The sequence below is a fragment of the Tachysurus fulvidraco genome, chromosome 15 (assembly GCF_022655615.1).
Source record: "Tachysurus fulvidraco isolate hzauxx_2018 chromosome 15, HZAU_PFXX_2.0, whole genome shotgun sequence".
NCBI classification, from domain to species: Eukaryota; Metazoa; Chordata; class Actinopteri; order Siluriformes; family Bagridae; genus Tachysurus; species Tachysurus fulvidraco.
Genome location: NC_062532.1, coordinates 18,311,738 through 18,324,593, shown reverse-complemented (window position 1 = coordinate 18,324,593; position 12,856 = coordinate 18,311,738). Strand labels below are relative to the sequence as shown.

Sequence of the window (12,856 nt, the reverse complement as noted above, 5' to 3'; positions counted from 1 at the left end):
CTCCAGGGTATAAGTTTACAGACAAAACTGGTGGTAATAATTATAATAAAAATCTATTAGACTAATTGATCTGGGTGTGTCTTGACTGGATTGTACTAAATTTAATGCATTAAATGAAATTAATTGTGGAAGCATGTGATGGGGAAAGCAGGGGGAGAAGAGCAGTGAATGAACTGCAGACAGATAAACAGTGAAAGGGAGAGAGAGAGAGAGAGAGAGAGAGAGAGAGAGAGAGAGAGAGAGAGAGAGAGAGAAGGGGGATTATGTAGTGGTGAACGTGGCATTCAAGGCCTTTACTCACAAGCTTTACTCAGCCCATGTGCTTCCCATTAGACAAGGAGAGAGATAAGAGCGAAAACAAGGCAAGGAGAACAAGAGATGTCCACAAACATCTGCTTGGCCCATGTCTTTTCTGGAAGTGGTAGCTTAGTGGTTAAGGTGTTGGACTACTGTTCAAAAGGTTGTGAGTTCGGAGAAAATCCCAGTTCCACCAAGCTGCCACTCCTGGGCCCCTGAGCAAGGCCCTTACCCCTCAGTGGCTCAGCTGTATAAATTATATAAATTTATTCATACGTTGCTCTTGATAAAGGTGTCAACCAAATGCCATAAACGTAAATGTTGAAGCTGGATGAAAGCCGGTGATGTCTGAATGTGGTGACATGTTCATTACACATGAACTACATTTCATGTACTTCATGCAATTCTTGCTTTCAAGGGAACTAATGGACTGCCAAAAGAGAACAGAGTCAGAGAATAAGAGAAAAAATAGCAAACTCTTTAAACGAGTAGTCCTCACACAGTACAGGAAGGAACCAGGAAATGTGTTAAAAGTATTAAAGTAATACAGGGAAAGTGTTACAAGACTGCATAAGCATGCATTTACATTTGTGTATTCCATTCTTAGTCCTCTTTCTACATCCTCTCCATTTAATATAATACAACTATCTCAATTTCTTACTTAAACATGTCAAATTTAAGACATGCTGATTCATAGCGTAATTCCTGTGCTGTTTCTCTAGAAGCTTTATTTACTCTGCTGCAAATTTTAGTCCCTTTCATAAGACCAATAGAGAAATAGAGATATACAGACAGGTGACATTTTATAAGCAAAACATCTAATTAACCAAGTGGAGACAAGTGCAGATGCTTCTTGACAGAAAATAAAGAGACTAATATGCCACGTTGTGTCATGAAAAATATAAAATGCTGAAAAAGCGCAAGATGGAAAAATAAAAGATTAAGGAAGACAGAAAATAATGTGATATGTAAGTAAGAATACAAGAGCAGCTGTTCTGGATGTGAGCAGATATTCAGCAGGATCTGTAAGATGGAGCACATTTAAACACCTTGTGCTGTTTTTTCATTAATTTTTCACCATCTATAAAAAAAAAGTGTTCAGTCGTATTTGATTAAAATACTGTAGCTATACAGTACAGGATTACTCTAATCAGTGTGAAGGAAAATCTGTTTATTTCATTTTTGATTTATGAATATCAATAAGCATGTGTTCCAAAATGAATATTTGTGGTAAAACAGTGATGATTTCATTAATTAGTAAAATAAATAATTAATATTTAAGCCACAGATTTCACACACACACACACACACACACACACACACACACACACACACACACACACACACACACACACACACACACACACACACACACACACACAAAACAGGGTGTTTAGGCATGTGAGAGAGTTTCAGTGATGGAGAACACGTTAAGGTCAAAATTGAATGACTGACAGATACTGAAAAAAAGGCATGAGTTGTAGTTTAGTGTGTGTGTGTGTGTGTGTGTGTGTGTGTGTGTGTGTGTGTGTGTGTGTGTGTGTGTGTGTGTGTGTGTGTGTGTGTGTGTGTGTGCGCGTGCGTGCGTGCGTGCGTTCCGTGTAACATATGTGACATAAAAGGAACGGTGATTGCTCAAGTGGTTAAGGCTCTGGGATGTTTATCGTTTAAGGGTTTAAGCTCCAGCACTGCCAAGCGGCCACTGTTGGGCAATTCAGTAAGGACCTTAACCCTCACTGCTCCAGGGTGCTGTATCATAGCTGCCCCTGGGCTCTGATTCAGATCTTCAAAAGTAATGTATATGTGGTTTCGATGTCTCTAATTTCATTCATAAAACAGAAAGTTACACCAGAACTCCATAATGTTATAAAAGTCATAATGTTCAGTTCAAAAGGATTTGTGATGGGGACACACATTTTTCCTATTTGACAAACAAATTCCTATTATTCTTAATCCTATATTCTGATTATATATATATATATATATATATATATATATATATATATATATATATATATATATATATATATATATATAAATATGTGCTCTAGAAAAAATGTGGGTAGTGTATATATAATGTATATTAGTACAATATTATAGTAATATTAGTACAATTCCAGATGAAACTGGTGTGAGTGATTAGCGCATTTGTGTCTAGAATGGACTAAAGAGATCATTAGGAATTAGGATAGTGAAAAACCCTCCTGTCCCTCCACCTTATTGGATACAACCTGCTATAAATCTCTACTGCCCTTTATCACCCCTACTGACAGCTGTGAACAGCAGGAACACTGTAAACACACACTGACCTTGTTGTTGAGATTATTTAAAGCCCTCTGCCTTACCATAGTTGAAAAACATTTGTATCTGTCCTAAATCTCTAAAAGTACGTTCAAACACCTCACTATCCAATACTAATGAATAACACCTACAGTAATTCGTCAGTCTGCATAGACAGTTAATCAAGAGTAAATTGTAAGGCTCAGGAGTAACATCTAACTGAGATTCGATTTGAGAGATAATGTCACTGTTATTAATGTATTATGATGTATTACATTAGTTTCTCATGACATAAATGTGAACAGTGAAGTTCACTCACTCACTCACTCACTCACTCATTTTCTACCGCTTTATCCGAACTACCTCGGGTCACGGGGAGCCTGTGCCTATCTCAGGCGTCATCGGGGCATCAAGGCATGAAGTTCAATATGTTGTTCAAAGTGTTGTCAGGACACATTCATGTGTTCAGTCCATTTCCCAAAAGTCCCCAAAAAGTTTTGGATATGCGCATCAGGTATCATGACATCATTTCTGTCATTCTCATTTTCACAGACAGTAACCCAAACTTGTGTTCCCTGGAGCGCTGAAGTGATAGCTCCAGCCACTGTGCCAGCATGCAGCCCATCCAAGTACCTAATAACAAGAAAATGGTATCACAGGATCTTGAAAGGGTGAAGAACTTCCAAAAAGCTGCACAAAACATTTGTTTGAAAAAAATATGTAACACTCATGCATCCGGGATGGGCCTCGAACACGGCCTGAGTAGAAGTTAGGAAACAGGAGGTGACATGTTGGCTTCGTGTTAGCCAAAGGAAGCACTTATGTGATAGGAAAAAAATTCTATATCTTTAACTAGGCAAAAAATTTTAATGTGCCATTATTGGACAATGTTTCTGATATTCTGTGATCCCAGTAAACAGCTGAGAGTCACGTCTATCAAAGCTCTGACGTAAATTATGTTAAGGTTAAATATGTGCTGTGGCTTACAGGTTCCTCTTTGGGTTCCTGTACCCAAGAGGAGACATGTACATGTGGCATGCGTTTGATCCTATAGTTTGTTTCCTGTTCTTGCTATGCACACATTTCCCATATCCTCTTGCTTAAAGAGGTTCACACAACAAATACCACCATTTCTTCCCTGTTTACATCACTGCCTTTTACATCACTGCTAAGAGACAAGAAGGAAGGCAACTGACCTCGAACAGCCTGCTGGAAAATTCACACCAGGCACCACATTCTCATTAAACTCATCATGTCCTAGTATCAGTAATGATTTATTTACCAAGATCATGAGAAAAACTGAGCAAAAATGATATCTGCAGTGATAATGCTAGTTTTTTTGCTGTTGGGAGTCAAAGTTCATGTCGCATCACATGGCATTTCCACTCCTGTGAAAAATAAATGGCAGATATCTACCAGGAAATGCCAGTCAGACATCCTCATTTCCTGTAGACTCCAGACACCAGACACCAATCAGAGTGGATCAGACGCCGACAAGAGGCTGTTAAAGAAATCACAAGCTGTAATCTAATCTATATAACATATGTGGGCTATGCATGTAGCCTGTAGAAGGAACTGTACTAAATGCAATCTCCAGACATAAGGTTCCAAACTGGACACAACAAAGAACTGAAAATTTTTTATAGAATGCAGAATTACAGGAAATATCGACTGTTTTTCTGTTCCTTTGTCTCATGTGTAAAAATGTGATGGCTGAATATTTCCCTGTTTTTTTTTTATTTACAGTCTTTATAAATTTGTAAATTGGATCATTTATGTGATTAATCCATTTTTATATACAGTACATCATGAAGATGCGTTCATAAAAATGTTATAGCACACATTTAAATGTTCACATTTCTAAATGCTTACATCTTTGTGTCAGGCCTCATTTTACACATGCATCATATAATTCACATTATTTTGCATATTGAGCTTTTGTATATATTAACACAAAAGATCTCAGGATCCTGGAACCAAAAGTGTATAAAATATAGCACAGATGCAGAGTTGTGCAACTGAACCTAGGGTAAGATGATACGATAATAGCGGCAATGCAGTGAAAGAAAAGATCTAGTTCAACAAGATAAACAGACAGAAATAGGTAAAAAGAAATCAGGACATAAAATGCCTATTAAATAAATACGACCTGACATTCTGTGAGTAAATGCTGAATGAACATCACAGAGACATACACACCTAAAAATCATCTACTAAAAAAAATAATAAACTAAAAAAAATTAATTGGATAATAATAGTGACATGAGTGACAGTTACACAAACTCCCTCCGACAGTAAACATCGATCAGCCGCGGCTATCACGTGCACGTCATTAGTTCAAAATAATTAAGTAGGTATTATTGCATGATTATTAATGTTACTGTTATTATAAATCAAACTATATGAAAAGCCAAGTCTTAGACTGAGCCCCATGTGCACAACCAGTTGTGAGTTATATCCTATACTGTATATATAAGGTCCAGTAAAGACACGTCCCACATCCAGGGACTCCAGATTCCAGAAATTACCTAACAACTGATAAGTCATATGTGAGCGGGTCCAGAAGAAGTACAAATACATGTCCAGATACCCTTCAGGACATCAATTACACTTTAGAGAGGAAGATAAATGCGTCTATGTTTTAGTTTCCAGTGGATCATTTGATAATTAGGATTTTTTTCAGAACATACCAAAAGCTTTAGAAATGAAAGCCTTCCACAAATTTTTTTTTTTCCACAATTCACAAATACAATTGTTGGAGTGTTAAAACAATGTGAGTTTGGCTGAAATGTTGCTTTAAATAATGAAACATTAATATCTACCGAGAGTTTGCATGTGTATACAAAATGCAAATAGTAAAAAAGAAAAAAGAAAATTCATTCACCAAGGCAGTCTCGAATCAGTATACCGATTTGCATGGCTCCTGTCTGTGCCCAGATTTAAGCAAGAACACTTCATTACCATAAACTATTTCTTTACTATAAAAGACAGCCTTCTGAGAGTCTGCAGTAGAAACCAGCAGCCTCTGTTATGGTCCTGATCAAGGAGATGATTTTTACACACATTTATTTATATACACCACACAAACACACAGCCAAGACGTACAGTATGTTTCATTACCAAGTGTGAATAAACAGAAAAGATGCTCTAAAGACAACAACTATGACTACCACCTACACAACAGCTGCAAGGCTCGACTATTTGCTTTATTCACGCTAGTTATAATTTGTAAAAGCCCTTTTAGAAGCACAAGATTAGACAAGTTGAGTCTTGCTGAACCATCAGCTATGGGACAGAATATAAAGTGCTGCTCCTATTTAATAAAAATCTGAATGGATGTTAGAATTGAACTGGGTTTTTTTTCTGTTTACATTCTGCCAAGTCGCCCCTTCTGCTTGGTGTTTCTATACCTGGAAGTGCGGCATACTGTAGCTCAGTATTTTTGTTTTATCTTAACTGTAGCTAGTCAGGCTTTTTTTAACTGTTGCAGACAGAAATGTTTGATTTTGCTGCAGCTTTTTTCTCCAAAATTCTGAAAGATATTTGTGCTTTTTTTTTACTTGATTTGGTGAAATTGAAAGCACAGGGTTCTCCTACCAGTGATGTTATCAGTTTCTAAGACAGCTGCAGGAATGAAAGAAGCCTTTGGCTTAATGCATGTTGTGATAAAGTCTCACATGTCTTGCCCTGAGTTCGTAGAAAAACTGCAATTTTGAAAAATAGCAAGCTTCTCAGAATACCCTGAAGTTTGTTTGAATTTTATGTTATTATCTGCAATTAGCAAAATCCTGGACTGACTAACAAGTAGAACTGAAAACAACACAAATAATTTACTAAATAGTCCTGGGTTTGGACTATGGCTTTCTGTCCATGTAAGAACATACTGTAGATATTGTAAAGTCTTCCAAGAATTTCATTTGACTGGACAGCTTAATTAATCTTAATAAATCTAACCATACATTATTACATGCTAAACATTCTTTTTCCGGCATAATACTATTGTAGATATGTCAGTCAACACACCCTTGACCTTTCAACTCTTCACCTCTTGCTTTTTGAGGGGATAGGCAGACAACAGAGGCAGTACACTCTGTGTGTGTGTAATGAGTATTGATTTCCTGCCTGTTTGAGATTTGTCAGTAAGTAGAACACACACACACACACACACACACACACACACACACACACACACACACACACACACACACACACACACACACACACACACACACACACACACACACACACACACAGAAAAGTTGATTCTGTCATTCACTAGTAGCACAGCCGATATTTGTGCACACTAATGCATTATATAATCAGTTTCTTTTTATTCACCCATTGAGTCACTGCTCCTTTATTACAGAATGTGTGTGTGTATGATCAGAATGTGTGTGTGTGCACATGTATACAATATCCTGGGTTTAAACACTTGCACCTCTCTGTATATCTTTCGTGCTCTTCTGAAGGTCAGGCCCAGCAATTTCTGTGAAGGAAGAGAGTCAGCAAAACAGACACTGCTTCGGGAAACTTGGAAGAAGTCCATGCACACAGACACACGCTCATATAGAACAAAAATGAGTTTGCTGCTGATGAAATGGCTGAAATGGCTGAATTATGCTGATCTTCTTCCTGGTACTGTACATTCACTGTATAAGGTACTGTGAGGTGCTGTTGAACTTCTGCAGCAATACTGAGATGATTGAGAGGAACCTTAGAGATCTGTACCACTGAGAAGGGTATTGTAGTAATGTGCACTTGTTTTGAGAGTTCAGCATGGAAAGCCAATTCTGGTTTGTTTAAATTGTGTATTATACGTGACTTGTTTTATTTTATGAAGCAGTTTCTGATGCTTAACTGGATGTCAGAAATATTGCAAATTGGTTAAGTAAGAAATAACACACCTGGGGATGTGATGTGGCCCAATACAAAATAATCAGTAAACAATTTGAATAATACATTCAAATATGTTCTGCACATTGCTCAAAATTTATATGATATCCTTATTAAAAATATGTATGCTTGAGCATTGTGAGAATGTGAATGTGAAATCCAATATTATTTGATGTTTTAGATTAAAATTTGAATATCACGGCTCTACTGCTGAGCTTTACATATCCACATGCTTGCTCCAAATGCCCTAAAGGTTTAAAGGGCTCACGTCATAAGTCACAAGAACAGATCCCCCAACAGCAGGTCTCACACGGACTCACAATCAGACACACAATTCACATAATGACAATGACATCAGTGTTATTCCTGGGAGCTAATGTTATCCTAACAAAGCTGTCGTGGATGTGATGGTCCCATGGTGAAGGATACCATGAATAATTTATTACCAGGGGAATACAGCAGGGGGAAAATCATTCAGCATGTGATCTGATATAACAGAGAAATAGAAAAAAGAGGGAAGGACAGGCACAGAAGGACCCAGGGAATAATAAGGAGAGTGCTGCTGACTAGCAGTACGACAGATGGAGGCATGCAGAAGAGGAAGGGGAATAAATGAAATGAGACCCAAAAAACATTCACAGGAAACTGCATAGTCATGGCCTCAGCAGCACACAGACATTTTGCTGAAAAATACTGGGATATATCCTAAAGAACATTATGCACTGGGACATGCAGCTACATGAACGTTGGCATCTTTGGTTGCTTTGTTATTATCACTGGGTATTCATGCTTAATTGAATTAAACTAAGTGAAAGAAAAATTCTTTTCCCGCTCAGGCTTGCTCCCAGAAACTCTGCCAACCCACTTCACATGCGATATCCCGAGCACTGACAATGAACTGTGCCCTGTTCAAGACAGGAAGGCAATTTTCTTAGTAATTGATTGGATGTGGTACTCAAATAATTTTCAAGGGTCAAAACACTCCTCAGCAGGCCTTATCAACATCCAAATCTGAACAATATGACCTGGATTGAGATTCCAGTTGTGGACTCACAACTTAGACCCATGACTCAGTATCTACAGTGACACTTCACTCACTGTCTTGGTAACCTAGACTTTACAACTAAGTACATTCATCTCTATAGCTCATCTCTTACTCTAATGATTGGCACCATTGACTGGGACTCTTTGGTTTGGAATTCTGGACTATATTTCAACTTTATAGCTTTGGTATCTAATTCAGATTCTACAGTTTGGAACCTCTGACTCTGAACCAGGCACTAGATACTCTAGGGTCAGACTCTACAGCTTGCTACCATGTAGCTTGCTGCCCAAATCTCAAAATAAGGCAGGGGACTCTTGATTCAACTCAACATATTGGTACCTTTGATTCAGACTCCACAGATCGGTACTGCTGACTCATAAATTCTAGCTTGAAAACTGTAAGTAATCCATTCTTAAACCAGAATATTCCTTCAGACCATGTACATGAATCAACAGACTCTGGAATTGACTCTTTGATAGCCTCAACGGGGTTTGGGATTATGAACTTAATGCAGCTACAGCTTGGCACTCTGTTACTCTACTAGTTGACTTGGGGGGAAGGAGTTGCATCTCAGTGATTTAAAAGGCAGTTTGTGAGTTCGCCTCCCAGCACTACCAAGCTCCAATGGTTAGGTCTTAGTGACTTAGTGATACACTTGTATCCTGAATGAGCTTCTTTAGATAAAAAAAAATGCATTAGCCAAATCAGGAAATGTAAACTATGGAGGGACAAAGAAGATGTCTCACATTCAACATTGCCAATGAAAATACTAAGGGGGACAAATAACCAATTAAGTTATTAACTAGATAGGCCACAGATATTCACTTACAAAGACTGTGTTCTTTATTTCCTGCTGTAGTTCTATATAGTGCCATTGCTCTAACATGTTTTGATATTGGAAAGTTTAATTTATATTCAGTCACCTAGCTAGAAAACTGAAAAATATGGATTCTAAGCAAAGTTAATAACAGAGGTTTATGATTTCATTAGATAGCAAATAGTCCTTCAGTCTAATTGTTTTGTCATTAAGTATAAGGATAAATGACAAGTTATTTAGGACTATAACTGTAACAACTTTTGATCAAATCACTGAAAGAACCTTTAAAACCTGCCACAATTGTGTACAAAGAAATAATGGAAAATATCTAAGTCTGTAATCTTAACTCTGTCTGACTTTGCTTTTCTACACAATGACATCATTACGTCACACTATTACATGTCACCAGTGAGCTTGCAGCATGATGTAACATATTCACACAGTGAGAAATTTTAGCCAGGCAATAGTGTGAGCAAAGAGAAAATCCTGCTGTTTTTTGCAGGAATGTGTGAAATGATTTAATGTGTGCATCCAAGTCTCTCTGCATCCTAGTGGCATGATAGTTAAGTTGTTGTTTTTTTTGTTTTGTTTTTTTTGGAAATGAAAGTCTGTACACAATGTTTTTGTGTGTGTGCATGTAGATGTGTGTTTTTTCTTTTGCCTTACCTGCTCCATGCTTCAGCGGTCCTCCTCCTGTCTCCTGATCCTGTTCATCATTGTCTTCAAGCTCCTGTAATCCCAAGGTTGCGTTCCTAATTCCAAAATGCAAAAGTACCTCCACAGGTCTCCACACACCTCCGAGGTTTTGAGCGGGCATCAAGATGTGCACCTTAAGAGACACAGTCTATCCTACTATCCCCTAGTCAGTCACACCCTTCATCCTCCATCTTCATAAATCTCTTTCTCTGTCTCCTGTTAATTCCTGTGCAAGCAATAAACAATAGGTTTATACAATTGTGTTTATAATATCACCTGCTTCCCACTCTCTCTCTCTGGTTCCTTTTCAGCACAGATAGCAGACTCACTCTTTCTCTCTCACACACTAAATACAAGTCATACTCTCCGTTCCTGCTCTGTTCTCTCTCACACACTGGCTCTTTGCCTTTTCTCTCCTCCCTAATTCACCCCTCCCTGTTTTCTTCCCTCCACCTCCTCCTTCTCCCTCCCGTCCCCCTTTGTGTGTATACATTGTGAGGCAGACAGGAGAGGACAGGAAGAAGGGGGTTGGGCAGAGAGATGCCATGAGACAGCTGCTTGGCTCCATGCTTCAGCTCAAACCTCCGTTGTTACTGACAACCGCTGCCATGGAGCACAGGATTCAGGATGAAATGGCATAAAGCCATTGGTTGGCTGGATAACCATGGTGCATGTAGGGACCTGTAGTTCACAGAGCAAAGTGAGACGAAAAGATTACAGAGTGAGTGAGAGTGTTTGCATGTGTTTGGAAGTTTCAGGGTTCCCTGGGCCCCTGAAAGGAATGTGAATATTCCATAGTTAGCCGCAGATGAGCTAAAGCCCTAAAGCATCCAACTGAACATTAATTCCAACCTTCAAGTACACCAGCTTTCAATATATGGCTTATGTCAAGACAAAACTTCAGAATTCCAGATTAAATTACCACTGATTTTGTTATTGCTACTTACTTACTTATACACACTAGTACAACATACTTCCAACCTTAGAGTACAACAGGTAAACCAGAAAAATTACCACAATTTCCCACAACATTATTTTTAACGCATATTGTGTGTTTTAATGCTTAAATTCTAGGCCATAGTTTCAACAATGTAATATTTAATGCTCATTTTTAAAACCATTTCAGTCATATCACCTAGCTCAAAAGCCACACCCACTCCTGCTTTAGTAATTATTAATTTGAAATCTAAATTTAAACAAATAAAGTTAATAATGACTAAAAAAATATTAAGTGGCTGATGTTTAATAAATCCAAAATTATGCAGAAGCTTGGCAAGTTTTTTCTTAATTCAAAATAAGATACAATTCCAGATAAATTAATAAACCGGTTTATCGAGCACTTGTTGAGACACTGTTTATTTAAAAGACCAAAATGAAGCAATATCTGTTAATATTCACTGATAAAGCCAAAATTATAAATCAACAGTTTAATATACACTAATTAGAAACAATAACATTCAGCAGCTCTTTATTGATTTATCCATTAATAAATGTAAATGAATCAGCAGCTACTCTGATTCATTTACATTTATTAATGGATAAAACAATAAAGAAATATATACATAGATTATCCAGCAGTTGATGTTCACTAATAAACCTAAAATGAAACTAATATATAGTCATGATCTAATCTATTTAAAATGATCCAGAAGCAGCTGTTGATGTAAAAAAAAAAAAAAATCTGCAAGGCATAAATAATAACTTTCCTCACTTTCCATGCTTGCTAAAATAAGCTACATAACTTTCTAACTATATAATTCCCATTAAGTGTCATCAAACTAAATCAGACTAACAAAGTTGATTATTTCAGAGCACCTCAATTTTTTTCTACTTGTCAGATGTTGGCTAAGGCGTTAGCTTGTTAGTTTAACACGTTACTCAGAAAATATTGACATTTTATGAGTTTTCAGGCAGAATTTTAAGACTGTCCGGCAGATGGCAGCAGAATCCAACTGGCTCATAATTAGCTAGTAATTACATATGTGATTTCTCAAAAAATTGCTCCCTCCTATGTTTTGCTTCTTTTCATGAGCCTAAGGCATGTCATTTAAATAATTAACATATAATAACAATTAATTTTTAAAACGAAATTAAAACTTCCTCAATGTGCCAGACACAGTTTTTCAGTTTTAACTCAGTACAATGGAAAGTATGTAATTGCCTTGAAGTTAACAACGGGGTTAACTATCATGGGTAAACAATGTAATAATATAGTACTATATATAATATAGTAATATTTAATGTTTAATATATAATGTTTATAGTAAAAGGTAATATATAATAATAGCTTGTACATTATAGCTCATTTTCAGATGACTGGTTAAGGAATTAACCCTAAATTAAGGCCTAAATGTGGTATTAGATGTAACATCTAAAAGTGGTTATAAATATTGCTTCTACTCTTTAACTTCAGACATTTCAAACAGTACAGGTTTAGACATGCTAATTTCTTCCTCTTAAGCAAAATAACCACTGAACACATGATAGATGCCTATTGGATGCTAGCTGCAGAAACATGCAGATTTTGAGGTATTCCTAATAAAGAGGACAATGAGTGTATAGTGATCTTTTCACTATTTTAATATTATAGCAAATATGAAAAATATGCTCTTACAGTGAAACATTATATACTGTACATATATGTAATGACGAGGAGGCATACAGCTGGGGATCCATTTGCAGCAGTAGTTTATTGAAAATAAACACAGGTCGGAGTCAAACAGGCAGGGGTCAGAACCGGCAAAACACGATATCAGACAGTGAGCAGAATCAGAGTCGGGGACAGGCAAAAGGTCGGGGCAGGTGGCAAACAATCAGAAAGTCAGGAG

The 12,856-nt window shown here is 37.1% G+C and overlaps 1 protein-coding gene across 1 annotated transcript in view; it reads right to left on the bottom strand.

The window, feature by feature from the left end:
* The window catches only part of arhgap23a (Rho GTPase activating protein 23a), a 70,351-nt gene extending 59,950 nt beyond the window's left edge, over nt 1-10,401 (bottom strand). Inside the window, exon 1 of the mRNA XM_047800701.1 lies at nt 9,999-10,401. Coding sequence (XP_047656657.1) covers nt 9,999-10,007 — 9 coding nt within the window. The 5' untranslated portion in view covers nt 10,008-10,401. The remainder of the gene's footprint in view (nt 1-9,998) is intronic.
* Between the last annotated feature and the right edge of the window lie 2,455 nt (nt 10,402-12,856).